Source organism: Myxocyprinus asiaticus, chromosome 34 (genome assembly GCF_019703515.2).
Source record: "Myxocyprinus asiaticus isolate MX2 ecotype Aquarium Trade chromosome 34, UBuf_Myxa_2, whole genome shotgun sequence".
Lineage (NCBI taxonomy): Eukaryota > Metazoa > Chordata > Actinopteri > Cypriniformes > Catostomidae > Myxocyprinus > Myxocyprinus asiaticus.
The window spans coordinates 37422808-37449199 of NC_059377.1; the positions used below are offsets into that span (position 1 = coordinate 37422808).

The 26392-nt window shown below is 41.1% G+C and overlaps 1 protein-coding gene across 2 annotated transcripts; it reads left to right on the forward strand.

Annotated features, from left to right (window-relative positions):
• LOC127425031 (protein capicua homolog) lies at positions 1-26183 on the forward strand. Of its 2 annotated transcripts, XM_051670631.1 has the most exons (20): positions 1-155; positions 2477-6230; positions 7185-7316; positions 8643-8796; positions 8942-9041; positions 9659-9841; positions 10400-10532; positions 10645-10944; positions 12268-12365; positions 13617-14490; positions 14730-14869; positions 14982-15142; positions 15717-15904; positions 17558-17950; positions 18868-19046; positions 19193-19317; positions 19555-19706; positions 21370-21501; positions 21650-21775; positions 22920-26183. In XM_051670631.1, exons 2-20 carry the CDS (start codon positions 2648-2650, stop codon positions 23180-23182), a joined length of 7416 nt encoding a protein of 2471 aa, XP_051526591.1. In that variant the 5' UTR covers positions 1-155; positions 2477-2647; the 3' UTR covers positions 23183-26183. The 2 variants fall into 2 exon arrangements, 1 of the variants encoding a protein (XP_051526591.1); XR_007894555.1 differs by lacking the exons at positions 19193-19317; positions 19555-19706; positions 21370-21501; positions 21650-21775; positions 22920-26183 and adding an exon at positions 17393-17447 and having other exon boundaries at positions 18868-19016.
• The last annotated feature ends 209 nt before the right edge of the window (positions 26184-26392 follow it).

Here is a 26392-nt window from a genome sequence, read left to right on the forward strand (position 1 = left end):
AGTAGCCTGGAACACAAACGGCTGGACTTTTTCTCATTTGGGTGTCTTTGCGGAAAAAAAACAGTCTTTGCAAAAACTGTCGCGATGATACAGTAGTTTTATCCGATTCATTTTCGCATCGACATAATTTCGACGGCACTGTAAATATTCACGGGGTGAGTTGAAACCTTTGCTACAAATCTTTCATCTGCAGTACTGCAGTGATCTGCCTACATTTTTATGCTGTGTTTTGCCTTTAAGCCGCGGATCCTCTGAAACTGTTGCCACTGGTTTATCTACAATGTTTCCCTGGTGGTATTCTTTTTTTTCTTTTGTGGATTGTATAAAATGGGAGAGTAAGCATTTTACATTACACGCACCTGGAAAGGGAGGGGTACGGGTGCATACTAGTTAGCCTAAAAACTTTCTTTCCAGAAAATATTTGCACGACACAACAGCTACGGCTTCGACAAACTGTTTATATCTATTGGTTCGCTTTTCAGGGACTGTCACTTCTGAAATCCATAGTTATTTACAGCAAGATAATGCTGATTTTTTTGTTATTGAAACTTGGATATTTCCATAAATGTGGCACACTCCCCCTCCCACTGTCGGTCCTTCTTTTCTGCGACTTGAAGGCCTGCTCTCTTCCTGTTGACGGGGCTGTAGAAACATTGTATCCACTGAATAAACAAAAGTATCTTTCGATCTGCTACAATGTTGCGTCGCGGATTAAACCCCTGCGATCATTGCTCTGATGTTGTCACCACGCAACGCATACGTGCAAAGCTTTACAATTGCATTTTACTTAAAATGTTATATCTTTGTAGGTTATAAGCAGACATATGAAAAGATCAAATGTTTTCCCTCGTATATTAGTATTATAGACAGTGTCGCCCTCGATTCAGAAGCCTATGGGAGACGGGAAACTGCTCTGCGGCCTTGTGTTATGGAGGAGGCCTACGCCACTCCACTGTGTCGTAGGTGGTTGTAAGCGTAAAGTAGGGCACTACGACCAATAAAAGCGCTTGACACAGATACGGCTGTGTACTACTCAGCAAAAACTTTCGCAAGTCGACGACAGCATCACCATTGTCGATGGGAAACAGGGCCTTTACTTTGTTTCACTTGTTTTTGAGCAACTTTTGGGAAGCTGCTTCTGATATGTTTATTTGGAGACTTGCTGTTGCTTAGGAACTTATTACTGAGCATTTGGCGAGTCATAATAAGATTTAGTTGTTATAAGTGTTAGTTTGTGGTTGCAGCTGACAAACCAACAAGGTTGAAGTGATTGATCATGCATTGCAAATGAATTTAATTAGAACTGTGACTTTGTATGCTACCGTAAACATGCATTGGAATAGTACAGTGTCCCTAAAACCTTTATTGTCTCTCTGACTGGAAATGAAAAGAGATTCTGTTTTTCTTTTTCTTTTTTTTTTTTTTTTTTACAATATAATTTTCTTACTGGAGGCAATATACTTGCATATCATAGATTTGCATGTTGCCTGCAAACTTGTTTTACAGTGCAAATGACAGTGTGGTAATTGTGGTTTGTGCTCACAAGAATGGGGCAGTTTTGCAGTAAGGGCCCTTAACAATCTGTTAGATCTTAGGCTAATAGTTAATCAAAAGAGGTTATTCATGTCCTTAAACCATAATATACATTTAACACAACTGAACTAAAAAATCCATTATAAGTTAAATAATCCATATGGGTGTTATTATAGTTTGTGAAAAGCCTCCAGTCATATTAAATAGTCGTAAACCTATGTATATTTTGAGATATTCAAAGCTTAAATTAATTTAAATTTGACTTCACTAGGCTATTTGTAATTATTTGGACTACTGTAACGTGTATGTAAACTGGGTTGTAGCACCATCTGAGTGTCTGAATATACTTAGGCAAACATTTATGTTGATGACTGCTTATCTCGGGTTGAGTTTTAGACACAGTACACACTGAAAGAAGTTTGGATGGAAGTTGAAGGAAATGGTGTTTTGGTGGGAGGAAGGAATGTGAAAGTAGTAATGTGTAAGGATGGCATTGTACATTGAGATGTAGTAATGCTGAGACAGGAAGTGAGGACTGTAGGGGTGGATTGTCTCTAACAAATGCAAAAAGGTCACTTGAAAGAGCGAGTGAGTGAGAGAGTCTTAGAGTCACAAAAATAACACCGAACAAGGAATTCCCCCACCTCCTAAGTTCCAGCCAAACCAAAGTGTGTGTGTGTGTGTGTGACTTGTCTGGGCAAGCAGGTTTTTGTGTTCAGTTTGTGATAAAGTGTTTAGTAATAAGTTGTGTTATATACAAGTCGTAAGGCTATGTTATATAATATAATATATAATGATGTTTTGTTGTAATTAGGCAGTAAACCTAAAACTACATTTTCTGTACTAGATTTGATTTTTTACTTGTGTAGACAATGTTCTCAGTATGAGTATTCTATTACTGTAAAAAGGACTAATCCATCTTATGTGCTCTGTTTCATTACAGGGTCTAATTTAAGAAGGAAAAGACAAAGCAAACAGGAAGAAGCTGGGACAAGAAGAGAAGAAAAAGAGAGAGAAAGGGCGGGATGCAAGAGGGAAACAGTGTGGAAGATATTGATAGGCCAGGACTCACAGGAAATCAGGAGGATTATAGACTCCTTTAAAGCTAGAAAAGATGAAGCCCATTCAAATACAAGGAAGGCGATCACCCCCCTCCACTCGTGCCAAGGGAGTTAAGAGGAGGGCAGCAAACAGTAGTCCACAGGAAGAGAAGAGAGACACAGAGGAAAAACCCCAAATTTCACCTACCTCTCCCAAGAGACATATCTCCTCAAATTCTGACTCATCACAGGAAGGGCCAGTGAGAAGAAGCGGGTTTGCAGAGAAGAAGGGGATCTACAGTGATGGGACCCTCAAAATAAGAGGGGATTGTGGGAAGGCAGAGGAACATCCTGGGAGCGGAACACACAGCGACAGCAGCAGTTGCACGGTCAGTGCCAGCAATAGCCCCAACTCTTCATTTAGTCGTAAGACAGCCACTTTTAAGGCCCGTGTGCCCAAGAAGAAGTACACCTCTGAGCACTGTGCCAGAAATCATGGCAACGCTAGCAGTCCCAGCACACCCCCACAGAGCAGCAACAACTCTCACAACATTGCTGGTGCTAGCCAGGGACCAGCATCCTCTGCAGTACATAGAGATACACATGGCCAAAGCCTGCTGGGTGAGGACAACATTTCTGGGTACTTAAACAACAGTGTAATTGGGCCTATGGATAGAATGGCAGGTGAGGGCGGTGAGAGGGATGGAACAAGAACATCTAGTCCACAGCGTTGCTCCTCAACAGATACGGCCAGTGAGCACTCAGCTGACATAGATGTGACAGTCTCAGGACCCGATTCCCACTCCAACTCCCAACAGCCACAAGCACATAGTACTTTAACAACCTCACAGGAGAGCCTGTCAGCAGGGTTAGCTGAAGCCCTTGCAAAGGGTCTTAAGAATCAAAGAGTTCTGGCCCGACAGAGTCCAAGTTTAGGAGATGAGTGGCCTCCTGATCGGGGCCGGGATATGTCAGGAATGTTTCGTGCTGGTGTTGTACGAAGAGTCAGCGAGGAGCATGGGAGTGTGGAGGTGCAGCTAAATGGTGAGAAGACCCTATGCAAGTACCCTTTTCGAGTGGCTACTGATTCTGTTGACCTAATTCTGGATGCGCCCCCTCCTGGGGTGGTGCCATTGCCTATAGGCTCACGGGTCTGTATACCCTTCGGAGGAGGTGACGAGGGTCGTGAGGGAGCACGACAGTGGTATAGAGAAGGCATAGTCACTCAAGTGGATCAGCATCCTGCTGTATCTTGCCCGTACCGTGTCCGGCTATGGGAGGATCTGTCCGATGAGAGAAAGGAGAGGAGAGGTGAAGAGGAAGATGGAATGGGGATCAGTGCTAAGGCTGTTTGGGTCTCACGACAGAATCTCCGTCTACTGGTTCCTCCTTGGGACCTAGAGCCACCCCAGCCTGCTGAGCCAGGGATTGATGGCAGGAGGGGGAGAGAAAGAGAGTGGGAGGAAATAGAGGAGATGGAAGTGGAGCAGGAGGTGGTTAGGTTAACCAGGCCAACATTTGGAGTTCCGAGATTGTTGCATCCTGTAACTGTACCTTTCACATCAACCCTTTCTTCATCCTCTGCTGTTAGCACTGCCATTACCTCTGTATTCAGTTTAGCTCCAAATAGAGACTGGGAACATAACAGAGAGAAGGATCAGGAGAGAGACAGAGACTTGCAAAGGCACTTAGAGAGAGAAAGGGAAAGAGATCGAGAAAGGGAGAAGCACAAGCTTCTTCCTCTTCATCCATCCACCCCAGAGGAGGACATGGAGGTCAGCCGTCTCAGCCAGCTAAGGGACGGTGGGCTCACTGCAGACATGGGAAGCAAAGCTCTAAAGGTTCCTTCTCAGCATCAACCTATTCTTTCTAAACCAAACTACCTCAACTCTCCCCTTTCTGTGGTGAGAGGCCTCAGCACCCCAATTGCACACCACCTGCCCCTTGTCCCTCATCCAAATCACCCCCCTGTGCTGCTGGGCCTAGATTCAGCAACAGGGGCGGCAGTCATCTCCTCCACACTCCAGATGCCTCCCCTACCCCCCACCTCCTCTCAAGGCTCCCTAGACAAGACCCCTAGCTCAAATTCACATGGAGCATCAGGGGGTGGCTCTGGGTCGTCTTCCTCTTCATCACGTTCCCGTACACCACTCACGGCTGCTCAGCAGAAGTACAAGAAAGGTGATGTGGTGTGTACCCCTACAGGCATCCGCAAGAAGTTCAACGGCAAGCAGTGGCGCAGACTTTGCTCACGTGAAGGATGCTCAAAAGAGTCACAGAGACGTGGCTATTGCTCGCGGCATCTCTCCATGCGCACCAAGGAGATGGAAGCTGGAGGTGGGGTGGGCCGAGACAGGAATGGTGCCAGTAGCACAGGCACTCTCACACCCGACCTTCGTTTAGGTGGACGCACCAGCAGCGAGTATGACTGGGATGACAACTCACGTGACAGCAGTGAAGCTAGCAGCCGTGGAGGGGATTCTCGGCCACGTCTGGTCATGGCCTCTCTCATACCGCAAGATCTATCACGTGACCTTTCCCGCTTTGACTTTGATGACTGCGAGGCTGCAAATATGCTGATGTCACTTGGCAGCTCGCGCTCATGCACACCCTTCTTTTCACCTGTTTCCAATCAGTCTCCATTCTCCCCTGCACCATCCCCCTCACCCTCTCCGCTATTTGGCTTCCGCCCAGCTAATTTCAGCCCCATCACTGCACCTTCACCTCTGACCCCTCGCCGCCCTCGCCACCTCAGTGGCACAAAGATCCCGGGCACCCCCGGCACAGAACGTGAGCGCCATCTCTCCGGCATCATGCCCACCTTTCAAACTAATTTGACATTCACTGTACCCATGAGCCCCAGTAAACGTAAGCTGGATGCCCCACCACCCCCGCTGCCCAGTGTGTCAGACTATGTTAAGTCTGATTCTCAGCTGAATGACCCTGGTCTTGGCCTCAACACGGCAGCATTCAGGGTTCTGTCCCCCCAAAGCCAGCCTACCACCCCCTCATCTATCTCATTCCCTCGACAAAGGAGCACCACGAGTCGGCCCTCATCTTCTGCTGCCTCCACCCCTCCACCCATGCTGGTTTCCCCCACACCACCCTCTCCTCTGCCACAGGATCCTAGTTTACGCCGCATTGTTCCCCTACGAGATTCGCCCGTCATTGTTCGAAACCCTGATGTGCCGTTGGCTAAGTTCAGTGATAGTCCCCTGAGCCGTAGAGGAAACTTACTGTCTAGGGGGCACAGCCAGACTCCGCATCTCACTGTGGGCCTCCAGGCCCCCGTGCCCATCAATGGTGCTGCCACCAATGGAGACGTTCTCCTGCGGAATCCTGCTCCCAACTTAGTCTTGGTGACCTCCTCCGAGTCATTGACATCTGTGGCTCCTGGACATCCTGCCCACTCAAGCCCTGCCCCTTTGAATGTGTCCACCTCTAATGCATCCATTGGTCCAGTTCTTGCAATATCTGGCTCAGGAAGAAAGGAGCAAAAGAGGAAGCCGGGGGGCCATGCAGATGCTGGTGGTAGTGCTCTTCCACAGCCTGTAGCTTGCCATCCTTCACCCACTGCTCTGCTACCCCTTATCCTGCCAGCAGAGTCCCCTCATCCTGCTCCTCGCAAAGACATCATCATGGGACGACCTGGCACTGGTAAGAGCCCTAAAAGAGGAATAATTGCAAACAGAATACTATAATTTTTTAATTACACATCACAATAGCCATCAAATAGAGTTTACAATATTTAAAGTATTTAAAAATGCAAGAGAGCTTAAAGGGATTGTTCACCCAAAAGTTCATATTGAGTCACCATTTACTTGCTCTAATATTCCAAACCTGTATTAGTTTCTTTCTTTAGTGGGAACACAAAAGGAGATATTAGGCAGAATGTTATTCTCAATCAAGCATTCACTTTCATTTCCATACAATGAAGGTGAATGGTAACTGAGGCTTACAGTCTGCCTAGCATCTCCTTTTGTTTTCCCATGGAAGAAAGTCTCCTGAACTATGAAAGAGCTACCTTTGAGCAGTACATTTTTTCTAGGTTAGTTTCTGCAGGCTACTATTTGCTGTTTTGTAGTGTGGAGGAATCCAACACACACTTTATTTCCTCTTTAAAAAAAAAAAAAAAGGGAGCACAGAGTGCCTTTGGTATGCTGGTTAACAACAGGTGTTTCTTTGGGTGTGTGTAGTGAAGAATCTTCTGTGCTTTTAGGGTCAGTGTTTTTTATAGAAAGTTGTAGCATGTCTGAAATGAAATGCAGGAACTTGCCCAGACATGTACAGCTAGAGGGGGATTGGACCACCCTGATTCTCTTGAGCACTTAGACTCACAATTAGCTGGAATGACAGATGCTCAGAGCATGTTACACACTTTCTTACACACTTTCTCTGTCTTGGCAATCACTGATACAAAGCAAAACACATATACAAATGCTCACTCCACATATGTATACAAATGAATGGCTTTCGTTCTCAGATTAATGTGCACTGTGGCACAAAAAGGTGCTGGTTTTAGCAGTTTCCTCTTAAGACAATAGAGAGGCTGTAGGTTTTCTGAAACAGCCATGTATTATATATAAAAGGTTTGTCTGTTTCTGCATGTAGTCTGGACCAACGTGGAGCCCCGCTCTGTGCCAGTTTTCCCATGGCATTCATTGGTTCCTTTTCTGGAGACCAGTCAATCAAATACGTCCACACAGCCTACGGAAGGCCAAACACTTGTAAATACGAACAAAGGTAAACTTTTATAAGAATGGACATTTTAACATCTACTTTAGTATGATATTTATACTAGTATATATACTGTATACACCGATCAGCCACAACATTAAAACCACTTGCCTAATATTGTGTAGGTCCCCCTTATGCCGCCAAAACAGCACCAACCCACATCTCAGAATAGCATTCTGAGATGCTATTCTTCTCACCACAATTGTACAGTGCGGTTATCTGAGTTACCATAGACTTTGTCAATTTTAACCAGTCTGGCCATTCTCTGTTGGCCTCTCTCATCAACAAGGCATTTCCGTCGGGAGGGGTAATAGTGAGGGTTAAAGGTTAAATGTTGATTCATTGTATATATGTTGTGTTTTTTTTCTTTGTTATATGTCTACGAATCAATAAAAAATGTTAATTGAAAGAAAAAAAGCAAGGCATTTCCGTCCACAGAACTGCCGCTCACTGGATGTTTTTGTTTTTGGCACCATCATATTCTAGAGACTGTTGTGTGTGAAAATCCCAGGAGATCAGCAGTTACAGAAATACTCAAACCAGCCCATCTGACACCAACAATCATCCATGCGTTTTTCTAATTAGCCAATCATTAGCACTGGCAGCAGTGCAGTGCGTAAAATCAAGCTTCTGTTAATGTTCACATCAATCATCAGAATGGGGAAAATGTGATCTCTGTGATTTGGAACGTGGCGTGATTGTTGGTGCCAGACGGGCTGGTTGAAGTATTTCTGTAACTGCTGATCTCCTTGGAATTTCACACACAACCGTATCTAGAGTTTACTCAGAATGGTGCCAAAAACAAAAACATCCAGTGAGTGGCAGTTCTGTTGATGAAAATGCCTTGTTGATGAGAGTGGTCAACGGAGAATGGCCAGACTGGTTCAAGCTCTCAGAAAGGCTACGGTAACTCAGATAACCACTCTGTACAATTGTAGTGAGAACTGCCACTCACTGGATGTTTTTTGTTTTTGGCACCATTCTAAGTAATCTCTAGAGACTGTTGTGTGTGAAAATCCCAGGAGATCAGCAGTTACAGAAATACTCAAACCAGCCCATCTGGCACCAACAATCATGCCACGGTCGAAATCACTGAAATCACAATCTTCCCCATTCTGATGGTTGATGTGAATATTAACTGAAGCTTCTGACCTGTATCTGCATGATTTTATGCATTGCACTGCTGCCACACGATTGGCTGATTAGATAATTGCATGAATATGTAGGTGTACAAGTGTTCCTAATAAAGTTCCCAGTGAGTGTTTACTTTTATTTATATGAAATATTGGGTGCTTTCTGTTAAATATATAAAGGAAGTTAATCATCTTACAGAACCTCGCTTTGGAGTTGCCCTTGTGACTGAGGGACGTATTGACCAACCTGCACCAGAGAGAGGTTCCCCGTGTTGCCCCCCTCCTTCTACTGAAGACCCACCAGTTGAAAGAGATGGAGGCGATAGTGAGACAGAAAGTGATGCTGATGATCTGTAAATATCCATTTGCTTCTTGCTCTTGTCTGCCATACCAAACTTGTCAATTTTTTTTCTATATTTTATTTTCATATATAAGGCATTTTGGGACAAATGTGGTAATGTTTCTTTATGACCCAATGTAACTTATTTTGTTTTTCAGTTTTTTTCCAGGTGTAGCCCGAGAGACCTCTCCATCTACTGGCCCAGTGAAAAGACGCTCACAGTCTCTCAGTGCACTTCCCAAAGACGGTGACAAAAAGGTAAGCTCTAGTCCCTAATCTTCTATTTCTGTTAGCATTTTCATTCTGTAGCATCATCATCTAACACTCTTAAGGTGTTTTTACACTGACACTGATTAAATCATAGGGGTCCGCCAGTCACTGTACTGTTGGTTGCTAGTAGGAAATCCTGTTAGAATGCTGCATCCAACTGTATTAGGCTGTATCACTCTCTCCACTTCCATTGGTAGACACAGCATATTAACAAAAAGTTGAACTTGTCTTTTTTATTTTTTTATTAATAGCTTTCAAATGTTTTTCTGTGTGAACACCCCTTCCAATTTTATTCAAACCAGACGTGACAGGAAAGCACAGTGGAATCTCATTGTACCAATAATAAACATCAAATAATTTCTGATTGACTTCTGTTTTTCTCTGCATAGTATTTCATTTTCAGTTAAGTTACTTGATGCTGGAAACTTGTTGCGTCATGCCTAGTTATGACACAGTGTAACAGTCACAGAGGTCAAGCATGCTCATTAATAGAAAGTCAGATAAAAGAGTTCCTTTATTATCATTTTTAAAAACTGCTTTACAAATCTACACTGAACTGATCATTGTTTTTTCCTCCTCACTTTTTCTCTCACACCTAAACATAGAGGGAAAAGGACCACATAAGACGGCCAATGAATGCGTTTATGATTTTTAGTAAGCGCCATCGTGCACTGGTGCATCAGCGGCACCCTAACCAGGACAACCGCACAGTCAGTAAAATACTGGGCGAGTGGTGGTACGCCCTGGGACCTAAAGAGAAGCAGAAGTATCATGACCTTGCCTTCCAGGTACATTCAGTGCTTCCTGGTACTTTTTGTGAAATATTGTATTATTTGTTGAAGATATATTGACAATATATCACTATTACTGTTGCTCATATTATGGTTAGGGATTTGAACAAAACCCTAACCCCAAGTATTAAACTTGGGAGTGTAATGCTTCTTGCAGCATCTGTGTAACGGACATCAATGATACCTCCAGTTGTTCGGCTTGTTGAGAGGTGTGCCATTACTTTTGTGAATGAAAAGACTTGCCACTTTCTGGCTGATGATAAAACAGACAAAAGAATTCCACAGACTTACATTGAAGGAAGGGCCTGAGCAATATCTGGGAATCATTTATCTTAAAGACTTTAGCATTGGTTAACCACAGTCTTGCATCGGTTGGTGACTTTTGCACGGACCCCTCACATTATCTTCAGAAAATGTAAAAATCTAGTTTTACACAATATTAACTCAAAATTCACACCTGATTAATTGGCTACTGCTTTAAATGAGAGAACTCTTCATTGGGTTCTGTGGTCTATTTAGGCTTTAGTCAAATGTTTCTTTTTTTCTCTCTTTAAGGTGAAGGAGGCTCACTTCCGGGCTCACCCTGATTGGAAATGGTGTAACAAGGACAGGAGGAAGTCTCTGTCTGAGGGCCGGGGAACTCCAGGGGCCAAAGAAACTCGCGAGCGCAGCGTATCTGAGAGCACAGGTCCGCGTGGGTGTTTGTTTATATGTGTGGGTGTTTGTTGGGTTTCTGAAACTATCAGTGCATACTAGTGTGAAAGAGAGCTGATGTTAAATTACTCCTTTTCTCTTCCCAGAGGCCCATTCCGCATCTCAGGGGGCAGACCACAAAGGAGCAGGTCCCAACTGGACATCACCTCGATCTGACTGTCATGGAGGATTAATGGGAGGGCAGAATCAACGGCCTCGTGCTTTTTCTCAGAGTACTGTGCATACTCTGGAGAGGAGGGACAATGAGAGAGAGATAGAAAGCGCAGGTCTGTTTCCACCCCGCCCCACTACTCACCCTCTATTCCAGCGAAGGGTGAGTGAGGATGTGACCAGTGATGAAGAGCGCATGGTGATCTGCGAGGAAGATGGGGATGATGATGTCATGGGTGAGTGAAATTTTATATGTATAATTTATATGCATGTTTAGGTAAAAGTAATTCAATATCATCTTTAAGACTCATCCAACCAAAAAAAATAAAAATAGTATAGCTTATCGAAGAGAGGTGTGGTATTACTTTTCGAATCGATCTTAGAATTTTCTTTGGGGGGATGGTAAAATGGGCAAAAACATCCCATAGAGACTTGAGATTTGGCTCTTTCGACTTGGGCCAGTAATCAACAACCCAGAACACCCTAGCATTGTGGCTGCAGGTTTTGCATGGGCAGGCACCGCTCAGAAACCGCTTTTTCCAGAAAATGTAAAAATCTAGCTATACAAACAGATCTTAGTAGATGATGCAGTTATGTGAGAAATGTAAAGTCTGCCTGAAAATTAATATCATTCAGAGAGTTTTTCTAGCTGTTCATCCTTATTGTCTCATTATTACTCTCTCAACTGATTTCAGTGTCTTTGTCTCCCCAGAGCCTGTTAAACTAGTATTATGAATAAAACATGGTCCATTTTTAAACATTTTAGTTTTAGAACCCCATCAGCTGAAAAATTATTCATTACTTTGTTGGAAAAACCAGGTCATACCAGTTTAAAGCTGCACTGACTAACTTTGGGCTCTTTAGCGACATCTGTGGTTGAAACCTAAAATTGCAAGTAACTTGCAGAGGAATATTTTACTCTAATTTGTTTCGGCACTGCTCTTCTGCGCAGATGATCATGAATCTCGTAGTTTGAGGTTACCTGGACGTTGCCTGCATGGGGACATTGCATCACTCGAAGATACTCACTTGCAAATCCGGAGTCGTGACGCAAGGACAGATGATGTTAGCCTGCGATTTCATGCCAAATCTGACCTGACAGCTCAAATGATTAATGATTATTTTATAATTATGATTTTATTAATTATTAATTATTATAGGCCTACCGTAGTGAATTGGGGTAAGACAAGAACAGGGTTTTGAGCACAGATTTTTGTACTTGCTCAATTATTCAATTTAGTTAATTATTAACAAAAAAAATCTTACATAGTGCAGCTTTAAGTAGGTCAGCATGGTTTTTGGAGTAGGTGTTTTTTGCTGGTCTAATGTGGTCTACCAGATCTAAATGTCTTAAACAACATGGTCTACTATGTTGAAACCAGGTCCACCAACTGGCAGTCCATCTGCTTATCTAGACCTCTTTGAAATCATGCAAGATAAATTTCCAGCAGTATAGATCAGGCTAAATCTTCTCACTGCTCAGCTCTCTTACTCCCATTAGTGTGACACATTAAAACCCTGGTCTTTCATTTTAATGTTTCACTGTGATTTCTCTGCAGAGGACTCATTTGCAGAAGGCTCCATAGACCTGAAGTGTAGAGAGAGAGTGACAGCAAGTGATGATGAAAACGACCATGCAGATGAGGCTGATAGCAAGGTAAAGCTTAATAAAGTACATCCAGCTGTGTTGTGTTTTCTTGAATAAAGACACTTCTCTTTTAATATTTTGTCCACAAAATGTGATTCCTTTACAGTTCGTAAGATTAGCCACATTATCTTAACAACAGAAAAGGATATTTGCTATTGTTATTTCTAAATGTTTTTTCATGTAGCTCAACTGGTAGAGCTTGGTGCTAGCAACGTCAAGGTCATGGGTTTGATTCACAAGGAATGCATGTACCAATGAAATGTATACCTTGAAAGCACTGTAAATCCCTTTCAGTTTAAATGTCTGCCAAATGTGTACATACTATATTAGATTTAGTGGTATAGTAATGGTTTAGGCTTGGGCAGGTATGTTTAATGTTGCAGGTTCAGTCCCAAGCAGTGATAACCTGAATATTGAGTTACTGAGATCACATTCCTTCTCTGTCATCTTTGTGTTCTTGAGAAAGGCACTTACTATAACTCTTATGCAATGAGCAATAAGTCACTTCAGATGAAAATTATTGCTGAGTTGCATGTAACAACTATTTCCTCATGATTTCATCTGATGGTGTCCTTAAAAATAGGTATATACTAAAGGTACTAGAGGTTTGGTGTCTGTGGCCGTATACACATGGTATTAAAATCTGTTTTGGATGATCAGATCACAAGTGGACAGTGCTAAAAAATAGTGTAAATGGGATCCAAAGCGGTTTGTGATCCGATCATTCAAACCACATTCGAATCGGAGGTAGTCAGATTGCATTTGACCACATTGCATTTGTAGTGTAAACAGTAATGCATCTTGCACACCATTGAAGGACCGCCTACCCATTCAACATGTAATGATTATGGCAAAACAAGACTTTGAAACTTTGCCAGCTGCTTTATGTAATGTATGACTTCAAAAGAAAATAACCATTTAATTGAAACATTTCGAAAAGCCAATACACGCACAAGACTAAAACTATTACAACCATCTGATCGAAAAAATTTGAAAAGCCAATACATGCACAAGACTAAAGCTACAACAACAATCCAATCAAAAATTTCGAAAAGCCAGTACATACTCAAGTGCTTTCTTTCTCTTAGATAGGTGACCAAACAAAATTTAGAGGTTCATTTGGCCACTGACTTAATAATTTGGCCTAAGGTTGACTCCTAGGTAACAGCATTACAAAAAATATTGGGGTTTGATGATGTGGGCTAATTGCAAATAGTAATCTCAATTTTCTTCCCCACCTTTCGATTCCCTCGTCTTCAGCACACCTTCCAACAAGTAGTCCATTCCTCTTTGGCGTTCTCTCCTGGTAGTTCAACTGCCATCAAAGATGAAGACCGGCAAAAAGAGAACATAGACAGGAAGAAAAAGAGAGGGATGGAGGGAGTAAAGCAGGAGAATGGGGGGCCCAAAGAAGGGAAAGAAGGAGGTGGAGGAGGACAGGTTCCTTCTCATGCAAATTCAGCCTCCATTACTAGTATAAATGCCACTTTGCTGCATGAGGCAGGGATGTACCACACACAAGGTGCTGTCAATATGGCCCCTACCATAGTGACCAATGTTGTTCGGCCCATCACCAGCACCCCTATCCCCATCGCCAGCAAGCCAGCTGATGGGGGTGTGGCTGTTGGGACCCTTCCTCCAGATGGGAAGCACAAGCTACTGATTGGTGCTGGCAGAGCAGCAGGAGGTGGGGCCATTCCAGGGGGTGGGTACTTTCCCTCCTCTTCTCCCAAACCTAATGGTCAAGGAAGCTTAGTCACTGGCCTTGTCCTAGGAGGAGCCTTCCCAAACCAACCCACTGTTCAGCTTATTCCTCCACCCCATCATACTCCATGCAATGGAACGCCTAACAACAGTGCTGTACCCCTTCCCATGTTTCATCCTCAGTTCCTCCCTGCTGCTTCTATTACACCCCCTAGTGTTGGGAAACCTGTGAAACAGATGCAGTACATCCTTCCAACGCTACCAGCCAATCCCAACAGCCCATCCTCCCAGCAGCCATCCAGTGTCCTTGCCTTGCCCAGTGCCCCGCCCACCCATATGACCTTGGCCAATGGGGTGCATTCAGGGGCAGGGCAAGGAATAAGATATGCTTCAATTCCAGCAGTGGGAGGAGTCATCCCAGGAGGTGGAGGTAAGATTTGGGGCTCAGAAATCCCTTTTAAAAGGATTGTTGTGTCCATACCTAACTGAAACTAAGATTTTGCATGCTTTTTGCATTTTTTTATTTATGATTTTGAACAGATTTTATGAAATTTCACAACTATTATCTCAACTATTTTTTATGTGCACAGTGTTCGGGATTTAGACAGGCTGTATATTAATTATTTTCTCACTCTCTACTATATCAGTCTTTTTCATCTCTTTGCACAGTTCAAGCACAGTCCCCAGTCTTGCAGAGCAAGATGCTGGTTCCCATGGCAACTGTTGGAACAGGATCCACACCTCCGCAACCAATTTCCCTGCTGGGTTCACCCCTTCCTGTTCAAAATGGGGCTCAACCAGGAAGTAAGGTAGATTGGCTTAAGCTACTAAACCACTACATGAACTTGGGGTATTCACTGTATTTACAATAGATGTAGTGGATTCATGCAGTGGATATATAAATGCATGTTTGTATTACAGATCATTCAAATTGCACCAGTTCCTTTAGTCCAAACAAATGTGCATCCTGGAGGATCAGTGCAGACTGGAAGCTCCTTCCCAGTTTCTATGGCAGCCGCGACTGTCATGACCCCTGGCCCCACCCCACCTCAGACTGTGCTGTTGACTCCACCACCAACAAGGTGTACAATGGCTCACTGTTACTTTAAAACTGGTGTTAGGCATCTTAGCATTGACACATAAGTGATAAGTGATTGTGATTTTGACAAGTAGGACATGTTCCTAAATCAGCATCCTTATTGATCCTGGAAAACAAATCCTATCAACCCAGTATATTTTTGGGGTAAAGTAAAGGGTTGGGTTAGGCTTAATGTTGGACAAGGGGGCTTATACACCATTCTTATGAACCTATAATTTCCCTCTGATTTTAGGGGCAGTTCATGGTTGGGGTTAGAGTAGGCATTTGGTCAAAGTGATTTACCAACTAAGACATGTTCCTGGATCCACAATGATGTACAATTCCCTAGCCCTAAAACTAACCATAATTTTAACCCTAAACCTTACCCAAAAATCAGATTGGGTGATAGGAGTGTTGTTCCAGGACCAAAAAGAATGTTGATTCAGGAACATGTGCTACTTGTCAAAACCACAGTCATAGTTAGGTTTTTGACTTCTTGACAGGAATGTTGTTCTAGGACCAACAAAAAATGCAGTGACCCTAACCTTCTACCTTTCTGCTTTGCTTTTTTCTCTCAGGATAACGTATGTCCAGTCAACTTCTGGAGTTTCTGCTCCTTTGCCATTGGCTTCTACACCTGCAGTCTCCTCCACTCAGCAGGCCCCGTCACCTGCAGTTCCATCATTTCTGCAGTCTCCAGTGGCAACTCTTGGCTTTACTGCAATTGCTCCAGCTGGTCAGGCCTTGGTGCAACCTATTGTTGCGAGTGAGTATAGTGACTGACAATCCTTTATATCAGGGGTTTTCAAACTGAAGTTTGAAGGGGGCAAAGTGTATTTTACAAAAATACAAAGTGTATTTTACTAAGTAAAACCCAAATTTACATATGGTTTTGTGATTTTTTTCTTGTTTTGTTTTGTTACAATTTTATTTAATTTATACATTTATATTTATCATGTGTTCATGTCTCCTTCCTTGCAACATATTTGGGTAACACTTTACAATAAGGTTCCATTTGTTAACATTAGTTAACATGAACTAACAGTGAACAATAATTTTACAGCATTTTCTAATCTTAGTTAATGTTAATTTCACCATATACTAACACATATTTAAAATCAAAAGTTGTATTTGTTAACATTAATTAATGCACAGTGAACTAACATTAACTAACAATGAACAATTTTGTTTTTATTAACATTAACTAAGATTAATATATGCTGTAAAAATTCAATTGTTCAATCTTTGTTCATGACACCTAATGCATTAACTAATGAATGGAACCTTATTGTAAAGTGTTACCCAAATACACTCACTGAGCACTTTATTAGGAACACTATGGTCCTAAAAAAGTTCCCGATGTGGTCTTCTGCTGTTGTAGCCCATCTGCCTCAATGTTCGAAATGTTGAGCATTCTGAGATGCTATTCTGCTCACTACAGTTGTACAGTGGTGGTTATTTGAGTTACCGTAGCCTTTCTGTCAGCTCAAACCAGTCTGGCCATTCTCTGTTGACCTCTCTCATCAACAAGGCATTTCCGTCCACAGAACTGCCACTCAGGATGTTTTTTGTTTTTGGCATTCTGAGTAAACTCTAGAGACTGTTGTGTGTGAAAATCCCAGGAGATCAGCAGTTACAGAAATACTCAAAGCAGCCCGTCTGGCACCAACAATCATGAACAGTCAAAATCACTGAGATCACATTTGTTCCCCAGTTCTGATGATTAATGTGAACATTAACTTAAACTCCTGACCCGTATATGCATGATTTTAAATGTTTCTTTAATGTTCTAATATTGGGTAGAAAAAAATAATATTTTGAGGAAAAATATATGCTGTTTACTTCATACAAAGTAAATATTTTCCAGATAATACTTCAATAATTTGTTTTGGCATTAATACTATATCAGAATCAAAATAAGCTTTGTCAAGAATGTTTACAATCACAAGGAATTTGTCTTGGTGACAGAAGCTTTCAGTGCAAAAAATTACAACAACGACACACAGATAATTAAAATAAAATATAATACTGTAAATAAAAATATAGGTAGAGAAATACACAATAGGAAAGAATAATGTATGTACAAATATGCTATAAACATTTATGCGCAAGGGAATGCTATGGCAGAAGAGGTAGGATATATTAAATAAATATAAATATGAATATTGTATTTAGGAAACAAGTTACTATTTTTATACACTGAGTATAAATGTGTCTGTATACATTAAAATGTGTAACTGTCTCTATATTTTAGCAAGAGGGTCCCTTACAATGGAATCATCATATTTAGGGGTCCTTGGCATTAAAAGGTTTGAAAAGCCCTGGTTTATAAACCAGCACTTTGATCTCTGCTCATATTATGTGCTGAAGACTATACATTTATCTACCAGAGGAACCAATATACAAGTTTCTCCTATAGGTCAGCCACCCCACTTGGCTCCATGCTCGCCCCCAAGCGGTTTGTCACAATCTGCAACAGCATCGACAGCTACCCGTCAACTTGTGACTGCTATTTACCCCAGTGTGAGTTCAGCTGGAGGAGTTGTGTCGGTGACAGCTGTACCACAAAGCACGGCAAGTTCCATATCAGTCCCAGTGTCTTCTACATCACCTCAAGCAAAGACCTCCTCAACCGTGACTGCACAGCTGCAGTCTCAGGTAAACATGCAGATCGAGAGGGAACGAGCACCAGAATCGAGAAAAGAGACAGGGACACAGAGAGAACAGCCAATGTCAAATGATGGACATCAGACACCACCTAGTAGTGTGGACGAATCAGTGCAGTGTACAAGTACATCCCACACACATACAGGTAAAAACAACCTCATTAATACTGTATATACAGCAGTAACTTGTGCTTTCCAGAAAACGCAACAATAGGAACATTTTAGCCCATGTCAAGGTCTTTAACAACGGTTCTCTTTCAAAAATTTGCCTGATACAACAGCAAGTTTTTGCAGTCCCTCAAAAGGTCCAAAGTGACACTAAGTAACTACATTTACATGGACACCAGAAAGTGGCTTATAAAGCGAGTTATTGCGAGAAAGCAGCATTCCGGTGTATTCTTTACTCCCGTATACATGCGACTTGGTCAGTAAGCAGCTTTCTCCAAAGCAACTTATTTTCCCTGCGACGCTTGTGTAAATAACAAACATAGCATCAGAAGAAGACTTTATTCACTTCTTTTTTTTTCGCTTCACTTTATTTCCAGATATTCCAGAGTTGTTGCTGTGTTTGTTTCCTTCATTTATCACGATCTGCAGTGGAATTGCGCTACAATAGTGGAGTTTCCCTCTTACGCAAAACTCTGGGATTCCCCCAATGTACGTGCGCATATACGCAAACATAAGGGACAGTCAATATTTTACACTGGTGTGTATAAATGGGTATAGTTTATAGTGTATTTGCTTTTCCCACTGTACTCCCAGAAATGTTGAATTCTTTCCGCTGTGTTGACTTGTTGTTGGGCTCCATCCTATGACGTTTGTTATTCGGTCTGTTCACGCACATGCGCACTCTTCAAACACCCATCAGAATGCCGTTTTATGTGTTTACATGGCCATGCTAAGCTGCATTCTCGAGGAGAAACCTAGGTGTGTTAAACCGCTTTCTCTTAATCCCTTAAAAGGCATAAGGAAGTCTGCATTTCAGAATGAAGCTTTCTGCAAAAATCCTGGAATAAACAATTTTTTAATTGCATGTAAACGTGTATTGAAAAATTACCCACAGGTCAGCATTGTGAAGGGAAGGATGATGGAAAAAAAGGGAGCAAAATGGAGAGAGAATATGAGAGAGATATTGGAGGGGGCTCATCTCAAACAGAAAGAGGTGAGGGAGTGAGAGCAATGGAAGGAGAGATAGAGGGTCAAGATGCTGAGACCAACATCAAGGATGAAAATAGTCGAGAGGTGAGACATGTTTTTTTTCTCTCAAAGGAACAATTCACCTTTGCTAAATTAACTCAGTATTCTTTGGCTCTAGCATTGAAGCAAAATTTCCCAGATTAAAACAGATCCCCACATTTTCACTCTTGTATGAATTAATGCTGTTTCAGGCAGGACGGATGGAATCATCTGTTTTGGACCCCCCACCACCTCCTTTGCAGACAGACACCACTTCAGCCAAAAAAAACAAGTCCCGCCCACCGCCACTTAAAAGCACCATAGATGCTGACAACAAGTGAGTAGCACTGCCCTGTACCAGTCGGAAGCGAATGATATCACTAATTCCTTTACATTTATGCCAAAATGGTGGTCATTTTTTCAGCCTTTACATTTGTTTGCAAGTCAGGTGGTCATTGTGTATTCTGTGATATTGTTCAGTAGAAAAAAGTTTTTTTTTAAATGCATTCCTCTCTTGTTGTTGTGAGCTTTCTTAATTATTTCATTTTTCTAAACTGCAATTGGTCTTTCTCAGGATGCTATCTGGATCCTCTTTTGAAGAGCGTCTTGCAGAGCTGCCAGAGTTCAAGCCAGAGGAGGTGCTGCCCTCTCCAAATTTACAGAGTCTTGCATCTTCCCCTAGAGCCATACTAGGCAGCTACCGCAAGAAGAGGAGAAACTCCACAGGTGAGAGCATAAGAATATGAGAGAGAGTGAGAATGATGAATTATATAGATACTGAACCTTGGTGCGTAACTCAAGCACATTTGTGCTACGGACATGAATGATACCTCAAATCATGCAGCTTGTTATGGAGAGTTGTGCTGTTACTTCACTACATAATCAGACAACTTTTGGAACATAAAATAGGCAAAAAAATCCCTTAGACTTACAGAAAAGGAACCCAAGCCATATCTAAAAATTGGAGTTCCAAGTCTCTTTCAAGTCCACTCGGCAGCCATCTTTGTAATGCTCCTGGTAGCTATTTTCTGTGGATACAAATGGCATAAAAGCACAGCTGCTACTTACTTAAATGGGGAAAAAATGAAATCTCCAAAAAGGTTGGTCAAGATTACAATCAAATAACATATTTCCAATCAACAGTAAAATCTGACAACACTGGTATCATAAATTGTGCTAAAGCTCAGATCACGCTAAAAAACACTTTTTTATGGCTGGTCCAGCTAATGCCCATTCTTGTTTTTGCATAAACTGACAGGCGATGTCTGTATCTAAAAGGTGATTGGCTATTTTACCTGTAAGGCTGGACTTCCTTTTCTTCACCCACCATACTCCCATTAATTTTAATACAAGTGCTTCATCTCGGGCAAAACATTCTCTGCCAGAGTGTCAGAGACTTGGTGGTTGGCTGAACTGGCTATTTAACAGAGATATGCCACTTCAATGGTCAATGGATGTAGAAAGGAAGTCCTGCCTTTCAGGTAAAAGCCAATCACCTTTTAGATACAGACATCGCCTGTCAATCATCTTGAGAATGTTCATGCGCTTTAGCTATACAAGCTGTGAAAATGTTGTTTTTTAGCGTAATTTGAGGTAAAGAAGCACAATTTATGATACCAGTGTTGTCAGATTTTACTGCTGATTTGAAATATGTTCTTTAATCGGAATCTTGACAAACCTTTTTGGAGATTTCAGTCTTTCCCCATTAAAGTAGATGGGAGCTGCACTTGTATGCCGCTTGTTTGCATAGAAAAATAACTGCCCGGGAGCGTTGTAAAGATGGCGCCGAGTGGACTGACTTGCCGAAAAGACGAAAAGAATCACCCAGAACTCCCTAGAAGCCGCATAGCAACACACTTAAAGGTGCACTCAGTAATTTTTTCCTCATTAAAAAAGTTTTACTTATAAAGAAATTAATTGTAATTTTTAACAAGATGAAGACTCCCAATCATATCAGTAACTTATTCATATCAGCTGTTTTATTCTATATGGAGTGGGTCCCTTCACGGGTCCCTTCACGCTAAATCTCAGTAACTGCTCTGTTATTGGAAACTTCCACTCATGGATTAAATTGAATGATGCTGCATCCACGACCCAAGGTGTCAGTGTTAGTCCAAGAAAACGTGCATTAAACAATTACTGAATATACCTATAAATTGCTCAGAACACTTTAGCAACGGCATAACAACATCCTGACAACCACCCAGGACACCCTAGCAGCCACCTAGTAACCACCAAGAACATCCTAGCAACCGCATAGCAACGCACTTAAATGGCCTTAAACACTTAAGCAGCCACATAACATTTCCACAGTCATGCACCACTTGCATTTTCATAACATAATAAAAATAAATCTTGTCTCACTTTTTCCTTCCCTTTATTTTCCTAGATCTAGACTCTGCCGATGACCCCAGTTCACCAAGGAGAAAGAGTCGTCGCCTGTCCAGCTGCAGCTCTGAGCCCAACACGCCCAAGAGTGCTGCCAAGTGTGAAGGAGACATCTTCACCTTTGACAGGGCTTGTGTGTACACCACACACATACACCTACATACATTCCCAAATGATTAAAAACATCATACTTATTTTTAACAGTTCATTAACCCATACATGAAGATGTTCTGCTCTGTGTTCTCATTCTTTTTTCTCTCATCTTTTCATGTGATTATCAGTTGGAGAGACAGAGCATATTTTGGAGGAGATGGACCGCGTACAGCCCTCCTCTCTGCGTCGGATGCTGGACCAGCGGCGAGCGCTCGTCATGCAGCTCTTCCAGGAGCACGGCTTCTTCCCCTCAGGTAACACGCAGTTAGCATTCTCCCAGTATTGCATGGCCTGAGTTTGAGTAAAGTCACATGGACATAATAGCTTATTGTGGTGAAGAACCAACCACTTAGACAGGAAGGGACCACATTTCTGACATGTCAAATGACCATCTACAGTTTTTTTATGTGTCGTTTATAGGCATTTAAATAATGGCACAGCAGTCTGCGTTTTTTCTCTTTTTTGTCGGTCTAGCAGAGCTGCCAATTTTCACAGTGGTCCTATTCAGACAAAGTGTCAGAGTCAATGCTAGGCATATTTAATTTTTTATATACAAAGTGATATGCATATTTAATGTTAGGTTACATATTACAATAACAAAAAAGCAGCAGAGGGCCAAAGAAAGGAATAAAATTACATGGGTATGACTAAATAGTTAAAGGGATTAGGATATTGATTCATTATATACAGTGTTGGGTTTAATCCATTTACAAAGTAATTAGTTATTGTAATCTAATTACTTTAAAGTCAGAAAAGTAGTATAATGCATTACATTTTAAATTCTTGTAATCAGATAACAGTTACTGACTTTAAATTAATGTAATTACTTTTAAGTATATTATAGGGTTATGCTTATTTCTAATATATTATTTATGTAGAATACATGAATTATGGCCCTGTAACGAGTCATTGTGAAGGAGAAATGTGAGGTGCTGATGACTTGTGTGTAACAATGAACAAGGAATAGATCTAGACACTATTTTGAATTTGTTGAGTGGAAAAGTGTTTTAGAAAAACTTAAAAGTGAAGTAATTAGTAATGTGATTACTTTTTCAATGAAGTAATAAGTAAAGTGATCTGATTGCAGTTTTAGATAAATAATTAGTAATTTGTAGTGGATTACTATTTTAAGTAACTTACCCAAAACTGATCATTTATGCAGTTTTGGAATATTATCGGCAAGACGGAATACAGCAGTGAATGGTTGGGAATGTAAAGCTATGTTATGTTTAATTATATAAATTAGCTAATTATGTTTGAGAACAGGGTACTCACTTAATATTAGAGATTTATCAGCATATATTAAAAGAAATTATAATTCTTGATCTGTCTTATAAATCTGTTTTCAATACTTTGATGTTTTTGTTAACCTACAACCATGTCTTTTCTCTGTTTTAGCGCAAGCCACAGCTGCCTTCCAAGCTCGCTACTCAGATACTTTTCCCAACAAGCTTAGCCTGCAGCTGAAGATCCGTGAGGTAAGGCAGAAGATCATGCAGACAGCTGGCAGTTCAGAAATTGGAGGTGTGGCCAGTGGCTGTGACTCTGCCTCCACTCCTGGACCATCCAATCCAGCACCTAGGGAGAATTCCGAGTCAGACGAGAGCGGGAGGGGCACGGAAGAGCCACCTAAGAAAGATTTGGGGATCCGCAAGAAATGAGATGAAGAACGATGGCGAGGACGGATAGAACGGAAGGACGAAAGATGAATGTATGGATGGATTATAGAAATGTGTAAAACCATTTTCGCTGACGATATACAGCACTTCATTTCTATTCAAACTGATCTTGTTGCCGTTGGCTTCACTTCGTCGATGTTTTGTTGTTATATGCAGTTACACACACACACACACAAACACATTCACACGTTATGCAATTACATAAACACGTCACTTTCACACATTACGACTTGCACAAGAAACTATTACATAGCGTATGAGGTCGCACTCATTTGCATATGCCACTCGCGTTAGGCAGTCATTGGTCCACCTCTGCGTTAGGGCGTGGCTTCACATTCTGTCTGAATTTTAGAGCCCTTCAAATGCTGCACCACAGGCAGCTCCAAACCAGCCTGTCTGCACATGCTCAGTAAGCCCCTGCTTGGCAAAAATTTTGCCACATGGGGCTAGCACAGATTTTTACTGAATGGACTGAATGTTTTAATGAATAGTTGAAATTAGACTGTGTGAGGTACTGGTAACTTTCAATCCAAATCGGGTGGGGGTGGGGGAAACAAATGCGCTTGCACTTTCATTTGTGAGAGACTGAGAAGGAAAGCAATAGCCGGGGAGGAGGGTCTTCGTGCGAATGTTACGCTACATGCATTGGCTGTTACTGTTCTTCAGCATGGGCTGGAAATTCAAAACCGTTTTTTCCCAGAAGCAACAAACTCAAGACTCCTACTCGCGTAGACCAGCGGAGCAGAAAACGGAGGCTACGGCGACCGACAACAACGCAACACATTCAAACCGAAAGAGGAAAGCATTGTCCTAAAACAACAACCTCAGAAGAAACATACAAAAGAAGACTTAAACAAATAGAGACACTACACCTCTTTGAATCAACTTGTTGTTATGCTTAGTTGTTTTGTTGTTGTGTCGTAATGTGGAACTGACTGATATATTTTTTTGTATTAGCTTGCGCCTATCTTCTTCTTACTCTAATAATACGTTCAGCATGGACAATTCCAGCTATCTAAGTGTTGGAGCAATTATGTCAAGAAAAAAAAAAAGACTTTGTTTTAGCCTCTTAGCTGAAGCTCCTCTTCTCTGGTCGCCGACTTAGGCTTTTCCACTTACACTGTATATAACCATGATGACTGGGGAGGGAGGAGAGGGTGGGCATGAGGCTCTGTCTGTGTTCTTTTCCTCGTTTCTTTCTTTTTATATATATATATATATATATATATATATATATATATATATATATATATATATATATATATATATTTCAATCAGGTGTTTGCACAATATGTGGTCCTAGACCATGGTTTAAATCAGGAAAGTATTTGTTTTTAGATATTTAAAAACTAACCAACGACTTTGTTCCATTTTGTTCGATTCTCCCTTCCATATTCCTAAAGGAAACCCCCTTATTTTTACTGAAGTGTTGATGGAAAGCGCCACTTTAAGCGCTGGTCTGGAGTCAGAGTAAGCTTTGTAGTCTTGGATGACTTCGATTCAGGATTACGCAAGGTAAAGCTGACCCGAGACCAGCGCTGGGGCGGCATTTCTCAGGATCTCCTCTTTCTAAATCTGCCTCTTCTTTCATTGGTGCAATAGGACGTGTGGGTGGGAATTTGTTTTTGAAGTAGATGAGTAACCTATTAGTGCCATAGATTTTCACTGTACAAGCTGTAATAAAATTATATATATATTGAAAAGAGAGAGGATAAAAGAATTATAATAACATTCAGGAGTGAGTATTGAGAGAGAAATCCAAACTGAATAAACTAAAACAATAATATATATATATACACACACACTACCGGTCAAAAGTTTTGAAACACTTATTCTTTATTATAATTTTTCTTCACATTTTAGAATAATAGTAAAGTCATCAAAACTATGGAATAACATAAATGGAACAATGGGAATTATGTTGTGACTAAACAAAATCCAAAATAAATCAAAACTGTGTTATATTTTAGCATCTTCAAAGTAGTCACCCTTTGTCTAGAATTTGCAGTCATGTACTCTTGACATTTTCTCAACCAGCTTCTTGAGGTATCACCCTGGGATGCTTTTTAAACAGTATTGAAGGAGTTGCCATCTATGTTGGGCACTTATTGGCTGTTTTTCTTTATTATTTGGTCCAAGTCATCAATTTCAAAAACTTTTTTTTTATTTATTTTTTAATTAAATTTTAGTTTTGTAATGAAATAAATTAATATGTTGGCACAATTATATTTTTGTCTACAAAACTAATCTCAAACATTTAAGTATACACCTTAAAAAGATTTTTAAGATCATGAGAAACATTTCAGTCAAGTGTTTCAAAACGTTTGACCAGTAGTGTACATAAAGAAATATAAGAAAAATGAATTTTTTTTTTTTTTACCTAGCACTTTTTTTTGCGTCTGGTGTTGCTGAAAGAGGAGTGATGAGTATAAAAATGCTACTCAGTCTTCACTTGAATGTGTGACAATATAAATGTATAAATATACCTAAATATTTCTATATGTCCATGATATACAGATGTCTGTGTGTGTGCGAGCGTACGTTCTTATACATTTACATGCACCGTAACAAATCTAACTTGTTCCCAAGTAAATGCTTATTAAAAACACATTTATTTCCCAAACAAAGCACCGGCACTACATCAGAAGACTGTTAGCATATGCCTGTAAACTGGTGGCTACCGAAGATGTGAGGAGATCAGGCATATGTAACCATTCAGCTCAATTCTTAACTTGATTTTTGCGGCACTTCCTTTTATCTTCCCCGGCAGCAGACAAATGCTTACACACACACATTCATACCTGCACATGTATGCGTGTACATCTTATGATTGTGTATCCAATAAACTGTCTTTACTTTGGAGAAGGAGTGTAAGAAAAAGGTGAGAAAGGTGAGTGTAAACTCATCAACAGGCATGTTGACCATGTGCAATATTTCTAAACAAGAGATTATTGAAAAAAATTAAAGACCTAACATAACCCTTGTTTGCTGCGTATTTTTTCTTTCTTTTTTGGGTAGCTGACAAAAATTGATTTTACAAGTCAAATAGTGTTAGATTTAGATAGGCCTATGCTTTTATTAAATGTGTATATTTTTGTGGTCAGTATGATCAGTGATATTTTTATATACACTTTGAATGCAGAATCTGGTATTGTTTGTGTATAAGAACTACCTCTATCTATCTATCATTTT